The sequence below is a fragment of the Oreochromis aureus genome, linkage group 23, assembly GCF_013358895.1.
Source record: "Oreochromis aureus strain Israel breed Guangdong linkage group 23, ZZ_aureus, whole genome shotgun sequence".
Lineage (NCBI taxonomy): Eukaryota > Metazoa > Chordata > Actinopteri > Cichliformes > Cichlidae > Oreochromis > Oreochromis aureus.
The window spans coordinates 36,143,392-36,160,860 of record NC_052963.1 but is presented as its reverse complement, the minus strand read 5'-3'; the positions used below and the strand labels follow the sequence as shown (position 1 = coordinate 36,160,860).

Below are 17,469 nucleotides of genomic sequence, written 5' to 3'. Positions count from 1 at the left end.
CACAGTGACAGCTTTTCATGTCTGCAGGCATGTCCTGCACAGCTTTTCCACCAGGCTGTGCTGTGGAATAAAGGTGGGTTTTCCCACAGTTAAAAAAGTTTGCCTCACTTTTGATTTCCACTGTGGCTGTGAACTGTTTAATCATTTATTTTAAAGTGAAATTAAACATTAGTTTAGCACATTTTATATTTATGAATGGCTTTGAATTAATTTAACACAGCTTTTACAATGATAAGAGACGCAGGTCTAATTTTTCGGTGCGTACTCTGTACCCAGTGCCAACGATTTCACCAACGCCACAACACCAGGCTGAGTCGTGCTGGGATGTTAAAAGTTAATGCTTTACACTGAAAACCCATCTCACACACACATGCTACTAAATGAGAAACTTTAAGTTAAATGTTAACAGTCCGTGAGTCTTTGAAAAACCATCTGCAAATGATCCAAAACTACAGCAGCATAACTGAAGCCCCGGTATGAGCTGCACAAACTGGAATAAAAAGCCTGGAGGTGGCGATTTAAATTGTTTCACTCTGACGCTGCTCCTCACACTCTGCAGCTTCACTCTTCTTCTTGTTCTTCCCACTACACCACAGGTGTCGAACTCCACACTGTAAAAAAAAATTGTTGCGAAAACCCAGAAACTCAAGGCAACCGACTGCATTTACGTTTTTAGGTTCTGATGGATAACTTATAATTTCAAGTTTAGGAGAAAAGTTGCTTCAATTAATGTTTTTGTGTTTACAAGACTAATAACTGTGCTTTTTCTTAACTCATATTTTATTGTTTTACCAATGTAATTCCTAAAGTTTACACAACATATATTTTTTTGTTTTGCCAATCAATTTCCTAAACACAAAAAATATATGTTGTGTAAACTTTAGGAATTACATTGGTAAAACAATAAAATATGAGTTAAGAAAAAGCACAGTTATTAGTCTTGTAAACACAAAAACATTAATTGAAGCAACTTTTCTCCTAAACTTGAAATTATAAGTTATCCATCAGAACCTAAAAACGTAAATGCAGTCGGTTGCCTTGAGTTTTTGGGTTGTCGCAACAATTTTTTTTTACAGTGCAGTCCTCAAGGGCCGGTGTCCTGAAACTTTTACAGGTGTCCCTGCTGCAACACACCTGAATAAAATTTGTAGGTCATTAGTTTTTTAAAAAAAAATTACTTCTAAAACCACTTTTATTGCACCATGTTCATTTACTCTTGAGCTGCTGTAACATGAATCAAATAGCTGAATTGCCACCTCAGAGAGTTGACCCCTGCACTACATCCAGTTTCCAGGTGTAAATATCAGCCACCTCCACTTTACTGGTTACTGTGATTAAAAAATGTCATATTGACCATTTTTGTGCACAGAGGCTAAATAATCATTTTAACAGTAGATATTATGTCATAAATAATTTTGTCACGTCTCAGAAATGCTGTCTGTATCCTGACACAAATGTGAGCGGTCGTTGTAATTGCAACGCACCTGACTACAACAAAGGTGGCCTTGGAGGCGGGAATATACCTACTGCGGCTTGTTTTATGCAGCTGTTTCCTAGTTGATGAGTTTAAAAAAAAATGGCGGTTTTAATTTTTGTGAACGAGATGCTCTCGTGACTCATCGAGTAAAGCCACTGACCAGCCAATCGGTGGCATGCAGTCTGAGTCTGAGTCCAGGAACTATGACCTAATGGAAAACCGTGAATACCGTGCCGAGTCGATCCGAGTAGGTACGAATGGAAAATTGACTGCCTCGTGTCAGTTATCACTCTTTGAACTCCAGTTTGATTTCCTGAGCGAATTCTCTGATGTGCCAAGTTATTTCATTCAGTGTTATTGACCCCACAGAGTGGATTTTACTCTGGTCTGTCTGTGACATCAGAATCAGAATACTTTAATAATCCCTAAGGAAATTATATGGGTTACAACTGCTCCAAGACAGTAACAGTAACAGACTAAACTAATGAAATAATACAATATGTTACAAAGTTTACAAATTTAAGAAATAGCACTATATACAAATCGCCCAATTCTAAACATCAAGAATATTGACAAAGAATATTACAGTGGTGAGAATATTACAGAGGTGAAATATATATGGTTGACATTTAACTCTAACCTGTGAACTTTGTCATTTGCTATTTTACTGTAGAGCGTGTGCAAAAGGGTGTAACTATTGCAGTGTTTACAATGTATTAGACGGAGTTTCTCGGGCTTTTGTGTTTGTGGCTTTCTTTGTGTTATTTAGTTGGGAGCGTCTGTTCCCGGGATCCGTGGGTTAATCCATCCTGTGCTCCCAGTCTGTTCCTTCCTGTTTGTGTTAAGCTCTCCTGTTTGAGTCTGTCATCTGTTACTTCCTGTTTTACTTTGGTGGTCTTTTGTCTCCTGTCGTTGTGTCTGGTTTAACTTTCCTTGTCTCGTTATCCCTGATTTGTTCCCACCTGTTCCCACCTGTTGCCTCGCCCCTTATCACCTGCTGTGTGTTTATTATCCGAGCCTCCCCTTGTCCTCCGTCTGCTCCGTGGTTCCAGGTCTTCCTGCCCTGCACATAGTCTGACAGGTTCACAGCCACAGCTGCTTCGCTTCAGATCTCCTGTTTGATGGGAGCTCTTCTACATCCCATTTTTCACATCTCAGTGACTTCGTTATTTTTTTGATTGTGGACAGCACAGTCATCAGTCCTTCGGCCTGGATCATCACAAAGGAGAGCACAGGTGGGAAACACCAATCTCCATGTTCACCAGCTCATAAAAGACGCCTGACTTTCCCTGGATAAGGTTAATAAACACAACCTAAGCTGTAATGTCTAAAGCTGATGACCGTGAAAAATCTCTACGTTTCTTTACTGGCAAGATCAGCAGCATCAGGTTAGAGTTCAAGTGTCCCAGCCAGCTATGCTCTCAAAGCTTGAACTAATCAGAAGTCGGTTTTGAACTGATTTCCACGACAGGTGCACATCTTCCCTTTCCGACGAACACCATTAAAGCATTCATACATTTAATCATGCATTTAAAGAGATATGTCAGGACTGATTTAGGAACAGCACAAAGAGTTTATGTGCATTTCGTTTGTAATTTAATGGAGGTATGTGTACCCTGGCAATGGCTGGGTTCTTGTCTTTTATTTTATTTTATTTTTTTATTTTTATTGTTTATAATTTCCTGTTGTTCTGGTGTTACCTTCAACGGATTTTTGTTTTTTTAAAAAGCTTGAAAAATAAACAGTAAATGCTTTCATTTGGTTTTATTTTGAAAGGTGTGACCGGAAGTGGTGAGGGTCTGTTTTTTTTAGTCCAGAGCCGCGGAGCCACCTGTCAGTGAGCTACACGCACCGAGCCAAGCTTTATCGAATCTGTGAGCATGGGGCCGACAGGTGAGTGACGGTGGGGAGTCTGTCGTCTGACCGCGGCGTTTTCAGGTGAAATGAGCGGCTGTGTGCGCGTGCCTCCTCCCGGGTCCTCTCTGAGCTCCAGCTGCGGACTCTGTGGCAGCTAGCAGCAGCTTAGCTAACCGTTAGCAGCCGAGCCCGATAATAAAAGCTCAACTGGAGAAGAAAACGTGTACAGGTTTGTTCGAGAGCAGAATAAAGAGAGCCGGCAGGGCATGTGTGCCGGGGTTCTCCACGTTTCTGTAGCATGTGAGCTAATCGGGCTGCTTATTCATGGAGCTAGCTATGAACTACCTGCCTGTGGGGCAGCATGTTCTTTAACGGGGAAGCGTAATTTCACTCGCAGACACAACACGGGTTAGCTTCCACAGATCAAAGACAAACTCCGCCGGACTTCATTCAAAAATCCGCCAATTTAACGTCAGCGCTGTTCTCTACCACACGTGTCACTTCCTTAAACAAAAGTAAACACCTCTTCTAAACCTTCATCGCCTAATAATGATTCCGGCAAAGCGCTGACTACCAAACATGACTTATTCCATCATGGGAGGTGTTAAAGTAAGCTGATCGCCTTTTATACGTTTTTATTAGGTATTAATAAATGGTGTGAGAAGCAGACCTGTTGTTATCCCTTTATGTGCTGCTCTCTGACACGCAGGGATGTCTCTGCAACTGCAGCGTGTAAAAAGTGAGCCTTTAATCGTTTTTACCCAGATATTTTAGTTTGGATGATCATGACTGGAGATATATATATATTTCGTGGAAAACTCTGGGACATTATGTCAATATATAAGGCTTTATATATAACAGGATTACTGTTATTTCAGTATAACTGGCCTTTTATATCAATTTAGAATGGCCCATCCTTCAGTCGGGAGTTTAAAAAGGGGAAAACAAATAAATCCACACAACCAACACCATCAGTAATAATAATCTATAATAATGTTGCTTGGCTCTGTTAACAGATACGTAGCACAGGTCTGTAGAGTACAGACTGCTTTGTCTGTTTATAGCTTTGATGTTTTCTCACTTTTTGTGCTTTAATCAACATCTGGATCACTGGCATTACTCTTCAGCATATGGTTTAATGAAGTTCAGCTCTGAAGCAACCTGGACTTTTTCAGACAATAAGATGGCCATGAAATTAATAGATCCTAATCAATATTATAAATTGCTATATTGGATTAGATTTGCAGCAGTATGGATGCCTTGCCTCCTCCAGTGGCCACACAGCTGCTCTGTAGCCCCTCCCGTCTCTAAAAGCTGGAGCACTCATCACTGAATAACTTTGTGCGGGAGGAGAAGGACGCTGTCGGTCCTGCCGTCTGTGACGTCGGCTCACGCTCTAACAGGATAACAGTGATTTGAGTCTGAATTCAGCAGCAGCCCGCCTGGCAGACACTTTAAAACTCGTGTTGTCATTGATGTTGTTCTAATCTTCATATAAAAAACTGCAGCTTAGATTTTCACCTCTGGGATTGAAAGTGGTGTCGATAAACCTGTTACAAACCTGCTGCTCAGCTCCCAGCATGCCGTTCAGTGCTAAAGACACGTACCCCTGCCCGAGCTGCAGACGGCTTAATAAATGCAGGACTTCTGCCGGGGCGAGTGCTGCTTTAACGACCCGTCCTTCCTCTTCTCCATCCTCTTCCTCTGCTGTGATGTCCTCCCCCGTCTCCTCCTCAGGTGAGGTGGTGTTTGGCAGCCTGGTGCCGGTCTGCCCTGAGAACCGGTTGCGATGGGACCTGAACCCCGAGCAGATCCAGCAGCTCTCCGAGGAGCTCATCGCCAACACCAAGAAGGTGTACGACTGCGTCGGAGCCCTCGACCTCGACAACGTCACCTTTGAGAACACGCTGAAGGCGCTCGCCGACGTGGAGGTTGAGTACACCGGTGAGTGCTTCCCTGACCCTGAAGACTCACTTTTTCATAATAGTAATAATGAATAATAATCATAACAGCTTTACTTTTGTAACACTTTTCAAAGACACAGTTACAACCTGCTTCAGAGTTTGGATATAAAAAAACAAACAAACACATTAAAGACTTGTACATATGACTGACACACAGACAGACACACACACCTACAAAGTTAGGTCCAAAGGTTTCAGTGTCCATGTCCCCATCACAGCAGATTTTAAATCAGACCATCAGGATGTGACTGAAATGCAGTCTCTCAGCTTTCACGTTTAAAGTGGACATGAAACATTAAGCATATAACTGCCTGACATAGATGTAACTCAGTCTGTGAAGCCAGATTTAAGAAATAAGTGCCTCAAGTTTTTAAAACATGTGTAGCGCCATCTTCTGTCAATAGGGAACATTACATCACCAGGTTGGTTGGTTGGTTGCGACTAATTGACTTTCATTAGTTTATGTTAGCTGACGAGTGAGCCTCTGAAAATAAATGAGGAGTGAATAAAGATAATTCCTGAACAGCTCATGCATAATTTTCTGTTCTTTGATGTAGCGCCGCACTGAGGCAGAATTACAGGAACCGCGTCCTCGTGCAAAAACGCTTTTAGTGATGACGTAATGAGTGAACATGTCAGAGCGTTTGAGCTGAGTGCGGAGCAGGCGAGAGACCTGAGAAACTGAAAGTTTCTCCATGTGAGGGTCAAAGTTCAGATTCTGGTCAGAAGTAACTTCCTGTCACTCAGCTGACTGGACGAGCACCGATATCTGATCAGATATCAGAAACAGCTGGCTGACAGCTGTTGATCATCATCACTTCAGCAGTGAGCGTGGAGGCTTCACACTGACACACCTGCAGGTTCTCTCTGGACGTTTGGATTCAACCTCACACCATGGTCAGGGGATCTGCACCTGCTGGCTCCTCTCTGTCACCCTGACTGTGTTTGCGTATTTCTGGTGTGGAAGCTTTCAGACCAGAGCAGTGAGCTAAAGCACCACAGTCTCAATGATCTCCGAGGTAGAATTAGTGGTTTTGTCAGTGGAGTCTGGTGACTTTAACACGAGAAGCACAAACGAATGATCTGGCAGCAGGTGAAGGACTAAAATGCTCCAAATATCACTCATCACCTGCACAGGTGACACTCTGAGGACTCATGAGGATAATGAGCTTTGATCTGAGACCACACATCAGTCTGAAATCTTTTCGGTCTCTTAAAACCTGCAGCAGGAAATGATGACCTGTAGATTTGTTGTACCAAGTACTCATGCAGTACTTCCTTTTCTCAGTATTATAACCACAGAAGGAGCAGAGCTCAGAGCTCTCTGATGACATGTTCTTATAGCTGTAAGGATATTTTTTGGTGTTTAATATATTTATTATTTTTCACAATGAAATACAAAAGTATAAAGCATAAAATAAAAAATGAGAGAAAAAATAAAATAAAAACCCACCCTAACAAACAACACCCCTGTTTGCTGTCAAGTAATCAAAAGTTTAAAAAGGAAAAACAATTCATATCAATGCAAAATAACACCAGCCAAGGTATACAGAATAAGAAGGAAGAAAAATAAGTAAACAAATATATTTAAAAATAAATAATTAAAGGTCACTCCTGAACCTGTGTAGATGGTTCGTCAAAAAATATCAAAAAGGTTTTCCAGACTTTATTAAATTTATTAACAGAGCCTCTCAAAATGAACCTAATTTTCTCTAATTTAAGATGAAATAATACATCCTTAACCCAATGCGAAACCGTGGGCGGGGCTGCGTCCTTCCACTTCAAAAGTATTAGACGTCTTGCCAATAGTGTAGAGAAGGCAATAAGTCTTTGACCCCCCCTGCCGGTAGTGCCAGACCGTCGGAGTTGACCCAAATAAAAATAAAAGCGGATTGAATGTTACTCTCATTCCAAATATGCATGACAAAGCCTCACAGTCATCCACCCAGAACTTTTGTATTTTGGGACGGGACCAAACCACATGAATCAAGGTGGCCTCTGTCAATTTACATCTTTCGCACGTGGGGTCAATCTGAGGATACATCTTTGCCAATTTTGATTTCCTGAGATGCACTCTATGCACTATTTTAAACTGTAGAAGGCAATGTCTTGCACACATGGAGGACGAGTGAATATTACTTAGAACATTGCCCCAGTCTGCTTCAGTAATACAGATTTTAAGATCTTCTTCCCAGGATCGCTTAATTGCAGACATAGAAGAGGAACCCAGGCGCGAAATCAGAACAAGTATTGATGATATGGCCTTTTTCTTAACCGGGTTAAAACACATAATGTCATCCATTACACATTTAGGGGGTTTATTCGGAAACCCTGGGATAGAGCCTGAAAGAAAGTGTCGTATTTGTAGATACCTAAAAAAATGAGAGGGGGGTAAGTTGTTCATATGAGGCAAACGTGCCGTCAATGAATAGTTCTTTTAAAGATCTCAGCCCTCGCCTCTGCCAGCCCTGAAATGTGGCATCATACAGTGAAGGAGAAAAAACATAGTTGGAAGCTACTGGGCTGCCTAAACATATCTTCAGAAGATTAAAATGTTTTCTAAACTGAAAGCAAATTTGGATAGTATTATTAACTCAATTGTCATTCTCAATTGTCAGGCTTTTGGGTAATGGGATAGATGCACCTACGACAGATGATAGCAAGAAAGAACCAGAAGAGAGCTTCTCCATTTCTACCCATACGACCCGTATGGTCGTATGGGTAGCTGGGTAGCTGCAGTGATGCTGATAGTGCATCCAGTAGGTCAGACAGCGTAAGTTGGAGGCCCAGTAATAATAACGGATAATAACGGAAATTCGGTAGAGCCAGTCCTCCATCTTGCTTTGACTTTTGGAGATGTGTTTTATGCAAACGTGGTTTCTTATTGTTCCAAAGGTATGATGTCCAATTTCTTAAAATAAGCATTCGGGATGTATATAGGAAGGCTTTGAAACAAGTAAAGATATCTGGGTAATACAGACTGTAAGGATATTTTTTTAAGCATTTTGTGAACACAGATTCTAGTTTTAGTTTTATGAAGTATGATAACTGTGAGGACGTAGTTACTGCGCTCTATTGGAGTTTAAGATCGATAAAGATAGACTGTGTTTATTGTACACTTTCTTTTCCAGATGTAACTTTGTTACACGACATTATAACATAAAACCCAAGGAAAAACATTTTTTAAATAAATACGAGTGACACGGTTAGAGATCAGGGGATTGAGGTGCGTCTGCAGAGGTTTTTTAAGCTCCGCGGGTACAGTTGTCCTTCCAGATGTTTCGGCGGTGAGATGGTGACCCTGAATGTAAAGGGGTCGAGCGTGTGGCGTGGACCTCGTGGGTTGTCGGGTCTTTGTGAGCGCTCGCTGCAGTGAAGCTCTGTGTCAGCACAGTGGGGCTGTGATGGTAAAGACTCATCAGCAGTTTGCAGAGAAAGCAGCTGAACCAGCTTCTGCTGCAACAATGGAGACGGAGGCTTTGTTCAGAGGCAGCTGAAACCCGAAAACACCTCCAGCTCTGCAGGAGGAAGCGCACAAACAGCCACGCATGCCACTTTAAAGGCTGAACACGGGCATCCATTGCTGCCTCCGCCTTTCTGATATGTGAGCAGACGCTCGCACCGCTAACAGGATGAAACAAACTGCACCTAAGCCAAAGAATAAAAGTGTGAGCTGGAAATGAGCTGAATAAGAGTTCAGGAATAATGGAATAAAGAAGGTGGAATAAGAAGGAAAAATCTCACTTTTACTTCAAAAAAGTGTTTGTTCTGCATGAACTTTGAAACAAAACTTATGATATCACCATGGTTCAGAGGAAATGTTTAACACACTCATGTATAAATGACTGCGGTAAATGCACCTCACTGTTGCCTGCAGCCTGACCGCAGCGGAAGACCAAAATCCATGTTTGACTCACACGTTTGAATCCAGGAAAGCATCTTTTTGTTTTTTTATTTCAAGCATTGTTTTTCCTATCAATACTCATAAATCTGTCTAAAGCCTGTCTCATACATGGCCGCGCACGTCCTCTGTCTGACCCCCGCTCTTTGTTTGGCCCTGCCTTCTGCCCCCCAGTCCAGAGGAACATGTTGGACTTCCCGCAGCACGTGTCTCCCTGTAAGGAGGTGCGAGCGGCGAGCACCGAGGCTGACAAACGCCTGTCCGAGTTTGACGTGGAGATGAGCATGAGGGAAGACGTCTACCAGAGGATCGTCGCTCTGGAGGTAAGATGATGTCACATTGCGGTCAGTTTTCCAGGAGTCAGCCAATCAGGAGGAGGACAGCTTTTAGGGAGAGATGGGGGTGGTGGTAAAACGGGGGTGCGTGAAGAGGGAGATTAATTTAAAGGAGGATTATTTTGCAGAGATGCTGCAGTGGTTTTATTCTGTTACTGAATAAGAATAAAGCTCATTTTCAAACCCTGCAGCTCTGCTGCTCTCTGAACGTCCTGTTTGTGTCTGCAGAAGAAGATTGAGCCTGAAAGCCTCACCGCGGAGTCCAAGCGGTACATGGAGCGACTGATCAAACTGGGGAAGAGGAACGGCCTCCACCTGCCCAAAGACACGCAGGAGGTAGCTCCTTCCTTTTTTTCTAACCTTTATTTAAAGGTTCTCATGTACAAATCCCCTCCTGTGACCTTCAGACCACCGCAGGCCTCGAATCCTCAAGTTCTGCCAGATCAGCAGAGCTGAGAGAGAAAAACATCTCCTTACTTACTGCTGAGGTGGTCAGGTGACTGATGCACCTGTTGTCCTGTGATTATTCAGCCTATCAGGCTGCAGCAGGAAGTCTTTTTTCCCTTAATTGGTTGAGCGTGTTAAATATGTGACCAACCATTGGTAAAGCCGCCGCGCCTGCTGAAGGAGTGGTGTTACAGGCCAGCCCTCACACGCACACTGCTTCATGTGTAACATAGGTGTGTCTCTGCCAGTGTGGACATATCCTCAGGTGTCACCCTAACCCAGTAACGAGCAGTGTAATCAGCCTCCTGCATGTAGTTCTGCAGCTGGTGGTCCTGTTTCCTGAGTGTGCAGAGCCAGGAGGAGGAAGAGGGCTTCAAGATACTTGATTGGTCCATGTACAGGTTGAAGCTGGCGCCTTTGATCATGATTTAAAAGCTGAACTGTATGATGGTGCGCCCATTCAGAGCTGAAACGCGTGTTATTAAAGTTTGGTTTAATATAAGGTCTGACCTGACTTCTCTCTTTTTGCTGTGACAGGAGATCAAAACCATCAAGAAGAAGCTGAGCAACCTGTGCATCGACTTCAACAAGAACCTAAACGAAGACACCACCAGCCTGTCCTTCACCAGAGACGAGCTGGGTGAGTGGAGCTCCTTCAACATTTAAAAGCCCTAAAAGCTGCTGTTTGTAGATTGCTGGACAGTCAATGTGGCACTGAGGCCTGCTGGGTAATTTGCCATCCACATTGTTGACATTGTTGATTGTCGATGATAGAGAAGCACATTTAATTCATCACATTTAAACAGTCAAATTGTTTCAGGCGGCCTCCCCGAAGACTTCCTGAGCTCTCTGGAGAAGGATGGCGACAAGCTGAAGGTCACGCTGAAGTATCCTCATTACTTCCCCACCATGAAGAAATGTTTTGTCCCAGAAACCCGCCAGAAGCTGGAGGAGGCCTTCAACTCCCGCTGCAAGGAGGTGAGAGCGGAGGACCTCCAGAAGTAATTTGAAGGAAAAAAAATCACTTATTATTTTTGCCCTCTCCACAGGAAAGCTGTTATTGATGTTGGTTGATGTGTGAGGTCTGCTGAAGAGCAGACATCAGTCAGGAGTTAGACGAGCTGCAGGGTGGGGGCGAAACTTGGCGACGTCATCCACAACCAGTTTGGTGTTAATGCTTCTTGTGCTGGTTTGCAGGAGAACTCGGCGATCCTGAAGGAGCTGGTGGAGCTCCGGGCTCAGAAGTGCGCTCTGCTCAGCTTCACCACGCACGCCGACTTCGTCCTGGAGATGAACATGGCCAAGTCTGGGAAGAAGGTGGCCAGCTTCCTGGGTGAGTCCTAAAAGCCCGGCTGCAGCCTCAGAGCTGCTGTTGTTGATGATGGTGACAGTAGCAATGACCTGCTGGGAGATTTTATTCCTGCTGAAAGAAACGAGATGACAGTGTGAAGTGTAGTTTCACACCGCGGTGAGGCAAGTCCGGTTTCTCTCTGTCATCTCTCAGAGGACCTCGCCCGGAAGCTGAAGCCGCTGGGTGAGGAAGAGCGAGCGGTCATCCTCAAGCTGAAGGAGAAGGAGTGTCAGAAGAGAGGCCTGCCTTTCAACGGGGAGCTGCACGCCTGGGACACGCGCTACTACATGACCCAGGTAAGAGCACAAAGGATGGTGGGTAATGGTGTGCTGCTGTCCCACTGACGCTCTGTAAGGAGCTAAAAGACTGACACCCACAGAGCTTTAGACTCATGTTAGGTCTGTCCAAGTTTAACAATGAAGCAGAGGAACTGAGGCCATTTGATTAGTCGTATTTCTGTTTATCTCCTCCTCCTCCTCCTCTTCCTCTCCTGTCAGGTGGAGGAGACTCAATACGCCGTGGATCAGAACCTGTTGAAGGAGTACTTTCCGATGGAGGTGGTGACTCAGGGTCTGCTGGATATCTACCAAGAGTTACTAGGTCTGTCCTTTGAGCTGGTGGACGGAGCTGCCATCTGGCATCCTGATGTCACTCTGTACTGTGTGAAGGACCGTGTCACTGGTCAGGTGGTTGGGCAGTTCTACTTGGACCTCTATCCGCGGTATGAAACTTTGCATCCTGGATAACGAAGTTATCCTGAAACACACACAGAGATTCATCAGGACATGAGATTCCTCAGGACATGAGGTGTATCACTCCTCCTGTTTTCCAGGAGGAGTGATACACCTCATGTTGTCAGACTTGCAAGGTTTAGGCCTGCGGTGTTCTCCTCTGTCTTATAGTGGACAGAAACAAGTTTTTGGAGTGGCACAAATAATTTGTGCGCCTTCTTATTTGATGCAGAACACCTGATTGTTCTCTGAATAGTTTGAAATGGTTATATAAAAAACACCTTGGCTGCATTTTTAGATAAATAGCCACATATAACTTTGTTGTTTACAAAACTTGTGCATAGGTATAAAAATTTACAATTTCTATTTCCATTTCAAGTTATGAAAATGATTTGTTAAACATGTTTGTGGTTGTTAGAGTAAAATATGTAACTTTTTTCGACTCTGATTTTTTGTTTTTTTTCATCTGAATTTAGATCAATTGTGTTACAGTACAGTCAAATGAAATGACTGTACTGTAAAAAAAAAAAAAAAACCTAAAATGAAAAAATACCTATAAATTCAGACATAAGAGATTGTCCTGAAAGGAATGATACCAAACGAGGTGAGATAAATGGTTTTTAAAGGTGAAATGTTGAGGTAAAATTAAAAAGTAGTCAAAAATGGCCAATTGTACCCTGAACCCCAGAGGGTTAACTTGGCACTGTGCTTCCTGTTCTGTGCAGTGAAGGGAAGTACGGCCATGCCGCCTGCTTCGGCCTGCAGCCAGGCTGTCTGCTGAGTGACGGCACACGCCAGATGTCGGTGGCTGCAATGGTGGCCAACTTCAGCAAACCAACGGCGGATGCCCCGTCGCTCCTGCAGCACGACGAAGTGGAGACGTACTTCCATGAGTTCGGCCACGTCATGCACCAGCTGTGCGCTCAGGTTAGCTGATGTTCACCTTGGGCCAATAACGATGCTCAGGTTCTCGTGGTTGTGATGAATCTTTTCAGATAAACGCTCTATAATGTGGCACTAAATGATAAAATTATGTCATGGTAAACTTCCTGTCTGCAGGCAGACTATGCCATGTTTAGTGGGACTCACGTGGAGCGGGACTTTGTGGAGGCTCCGTCTCAGATGTTGGAGAACTGGGTTTGGGAGAAGGAGCCTCTGCAGAGGATGTCCAAGCACTATAAGACCGGAAACCCGATCCCTGACGAGCTGCTCGACAAACTCATCAAGTCCCGCCTCGCCAACACTGGTACGTATTGCACAGGCCCCTCTGTTACACTTGAGACTGTTTGTCTGGTTAATTCTTGTTATTAGTATTTCTGCAGGTCTTATGTTTTTTTGACAGTTGGGAGAAGCTTTAATACGCTCACACAGCTTCACTGGACAGATTGGCGTCAGATAAAATGAGCTTTGCTGCTAAACTGAGTCCTCTCATAATCACATTTCTACACGACATCACAACAGAAATAATCCAATTCATAACTAACACAGTAAATTATTTTTCAGCCAACATTTAAACTCCGCCTCTCCTCAGTCTCTCCAGAAGAGGGCATCATTACACAAAGCACTGGTGTATGGTTTAGTTCCACCTGCTGACGGCTCGCATGTGGAAATGTGGACATGCTTTGTGGATGTTTGAATCATTAAACTTAATAAAGCCATCGAGAGTGCTCCAACGGCCATAATCACCCCCCCCTTCTCTACACCCATGTCTTTAGTTAGACCACAGCAGGCGGCGGTTTGGGATGCGTAGTCACAGATGCAGGAAGGTCTCCCTGAAGCCCCCTAAGGGCCCAGTGGTGCCAGTGACCGGCAGCCTCACCTCTGTCAGTGCGCCCCAGGGCAGCTGTGGCTACAATGTAGCTTGCCATCACAAGTGTGTGAATGGGTGAATGACTGAATTTAGTGTAAAGCGCTTTGGGGTCCTTAGGGACTAAGTAAAGCACTATACAAATACAGGCCAAGCCCAGCAGAGGTCTTTGTGAGGGATGTTAGAGTGTTTCATCAGTGGATCAAAAATAAATCCATACCATTAAAATCTGAGCGTCGGAGTGCTGCTCTGAGACTGAGTGTTAGAAAATGCTCTGATGTGTGTTTTGGGCAGTGCCACTGATGACCTCTGACTCTTTGCAGGTCTCTTTAACCTGAGGCAGATCGTCCTGGCCAAAGTGGATCAGGCTCTGCACACCAGGAAAGGCCTGGACCCCGCAGAGGAGTACGGACGCCTCTGCCAGGATATCCTGGGAATACCTGCCTCACCTGGTATGTACTTCTGATTGGTCATGGCAGGGTGTGACACTAGCACACACAGATCTTTCACCTCCGTTTGTGTTTGTGCTTCTTTTGTCATCACTTTTGTCTCTGCAGGTGTTTTCTGGATCTTTCTTGTCTCTTTATATCCTCTGGTGTGCTTTTTTCCTTATCTGGCCTTTGACCTCTCCTTCCTATCCTGCAGGAACCAACATGCCAGCGACATTCGGACACCTGGCAGGCGGGTACGATGCTCAGTACTACGGTTACCTGTGGAGCGAGGTGTTCTCCATGGACATGTTCTACGCCCGCTTCAAACAGGAGGGAATAATGAACCCAAAGGTCAGCACCTTCAACGTTTACATTTAGATAGACAGGCAGGAGGTCAAAGGTCACTCTAAACTACTACAAGATGAAGTTTGAGGTATAAATAAAGTTGAGCAGCTGAACGTGTGACAGGAGGAGGTCCTGATTCACGATTAGTTTGTTAATGAACACCCTTCAAATAATCAATAAAATAACAATGTTAATGAAACACAAACTCTGCACAAAAAAATGAACAGTTTACAAAACACTGCAGACAAGTCATAAACTGCACAAAGTCGAACCCTCAGATACAGTTATTTTAAATAAATATACAAGATGATAAAAAGCAGTGTGTCGATTTCAGAACATCTGTCATTTAAAAAAAGGTAAATGTTTATTAAACAAATGAAGTGAAATGTGTGACATTTAGGGCGTTTACAGCAAAATATATACAAGCAGAAATATTAATAAGCAGGGATCCTTTAATTTCATGTAGTTCTGAACTACAATTCTCATTTAAAATGTTTTTTTTTTTTTGTTTTTTTAAAAACAAGTGAAAAACAGCACAGCTCTGTTTGAACAGTTTGTATCTCTGATGGAGTCCACCTGTCCAGGTGCACTCGTTACCATGGCGACCAGATAAGCAGAGACTTTAATGATCCCCGCTGAGGAAACGAGGCCTCACAGCAGCTGAGTGACTGTAAAAAGGAGGAGGAGAATGCCTGAAGGAGGAGGAGGAGGCCTGGAGGCTACGGTGGCCCAAAAGTACCAAAACAAAAACAGCGATGTGTTTTCAGGGCCACAATGAAAAGCATCGGGGGGTTTTAATTACAGTAAAAGAGTAAAAATACTTTAATGAAGTTTTTGTATTAGAAGCTGAGAGAGGTTCTCCAGATGTTTTAGCCCCTCCCCTCCTCCATAATTTAGTGTTTTAGTTTCTGGATAAAACGGTTGATGAGCTGATGTTATTGGTCATCACTGAGCTGAGCCGATCTTCTTTATCCGTGTGACATGAACAGGCGTTGTCACCTGCTGAGTGAGGGTGATGTTTCCAAGTGACAGGATTTACCATACAGTGACTCAGAAACGCCAAGGTCACCTCGTATTTGACCATCTTCACTTCTTGCAGTCATAAGGAAACTGAGCGAAGATGGTTTTAAGACGTTCTCTGAGGATCATCTGACACATTCATAGTTTCTCTTCTCTGATTGGTCCCCCAGGTGGGTCTCGACTACAGGAAGTTCATCCTGCGGCCCGGCGGCTCAGAGGACGCCTCCGAGATGCTGAGGAAATTCCTCGGGCGGGAACCCAAACAGGAAGCCTTCCTGTTGAGCAAAGGACTAACGGTGGAGCTGGATGCCAGCACACCATGTCCCTGCTGACCAATCACAGCAGCTGGCTCCACCCTCTCCTCGCTTCCAGTTGTGAAACATATGAAAGGACAGACTGAGATTTTCTAGAAAAAATTGTAAAATGTTCCAACGTGGAGAAAAACCTGTGAATAAAACGGTTCAAGGTGCCTTGTGTTGTGTCTCAATACCTGACTGAGGGTGCTCACAGGAAGTTTCCTTCTGAGTGGGCCTTCCAAAATAAGAGTCTGCTTTTGGACATTTGGTTTCAGAGTCCATGTTTTTGCCAAATAACATTAAAAAAAAACAAAAACGTGCCAGATAAGAACCGAATGGTTGAGGTCGGCGTCTCAATCGCATTTCTCCGGCGTTGGATGAAGCTTGCGTCATCTTAACATGCTGCAGTTCAGCTTCAAACATGGCTGCCAAGTTACTTGAAAAAAGGTTATTGGTTACTAATTGCTGATTATTTCTCCAAGAAAGTAATCTTGTTACTTACCTGATTACGTATTTTCAAAAGTAATTAGTTAGTTTATTACTTAGTTACTTTTTAAAAACATGATACACAACCTCAATACGTAAAAAAGCAATAGACCTTTCAGCCCAATTCTATTTTCTCTGCATAATCAATCATATAAAACTGAATCCAATGAAAAAGTCTCTTTTTAAAACTTGTTTTATTAATTTTAATCTTTTAACTTTATGCACATTGCATCAAGCAAAAATTAAATTATACGCAACAGTCTCTGACTTATTTTATATGCTGGAATATGCAGAAAATAGGTTTAAATGTTAAACAAATTTCTTTTTTTGTGGTTACACTCAATTTTTCAAATAGATGCAAGTAAAACACAGCAAAAATAAATAAAATCAAAGACTCAGCGGCTCTGAGTCCTGTCGCTCTTAAATCTATTTTCACCTGTTTAGCAGAAGTGGGGCCGTCAGAGGTTTGCCCGGTGCCGCAGCGGTCATGTCTGTGGGGGGATCCGGGGGTTTCTCTGTGACTTTCACATTCCCGTGGCAGCGTGCTAGGTGCTTACTCAGATTTGAAGTTTAATTTTATGCTGTAGAAAGAAGTTTTCTTCCCACGCAGTGTACAGCGGACGCTAATGTTTTGTCACTTTTTACGGAATCAAACTCAAAGTAATGTCAGTACTTCCAAGCTTTAAACGCTGCATGGTTGTACTCTCTCCCACACTACATATTATCCATTATTGATCTACACACTGTCGCACGCTCGTACGTCATTGTCATGAGACACTCAAACAAAATCACGGTTTAGTAATGCAGTGTGCTTACAGGACAGTAACAGTAATATAATTACTTCTTTTGCAATAGTAGTCCCTTTACTCATTACTTGAAAAAAGCAATCATATTACACTAACACCCACCTCTGGTTGGTAGACAAAGCAACAACCCCAGACCCAGCTTTGCTTCTCAGGGGTTCCTTCATCATCTTCACATTTCCTCTTTTCTTCATGATTCCTTGCACTTTGATGAGATT

General features: G+C 43.4%; 1 protein-coding gene across 1 annotated transcript; it reads left to right on the top strand.

Moving 5' to 3' along the window:
* The first annotated feature begins 2,519 nt into the window (after positions 1 to 2,519).
* thop1 (thimet oligopeptidase 1) lies at positions 2,520 to 16,136 on the top strand. The gene is made up of 15 exons (XM_031743526.2): positions 2,520 to 2,712; positions 3,254 to 3,370; positions 5,072 to 5,278; positions 9,374 to 9,522; positions 9,763 to 9,870; positions 10,519 to 10,621; positions 10,802 to 10,959; positions 11,179 to 11,314; positions 11,486 to 11,628; positions 11,830 to 12,053; positions 12,789 to 12,990; positions 13,123 to 13,309; positions 14,194 to 14,322; positions 14,516 to 14,652; positions 15,837 to 16,136. Exons 2-15 carry the CDS (start codon positions 3,358 to 3,360, stop codon positions 15,996 to 15,998), a joined length of 2,058 nt encoding a protein of 685 aa, XP_031599386.1. The 5' UTR covers positions 2,520 to 2,712; positions 3,254 to 3,357; the 3' UTR covers positions 15,999 to 16,136.
* The last annotated feature ends 1,333 nt before the right edge of the window (positions 16,137 to 17,469 follow it).

What these genes read in the sequence shown, in the direction of transcription:
- thop1 (XM_031743526.2), top strand. An exon ending in AGAGGATCGTCGCTCTGGAG is followed by an intron (nt 9,523 to 9,762) that starts GTAAGATGATGT and finishes TTGTGTCTGCAG; the next exon opens with AAGAAGATTGAGCCTGAAAG. An exon ending in CGCGCTACTACATGACCCAG is followed by an intron (nt 11,629 to 11,829) that starts GTAAGAGCACAA and finishes CTCTCCTGTCAG; the next exon opens with GTGGAGGAGACTCAATACGC.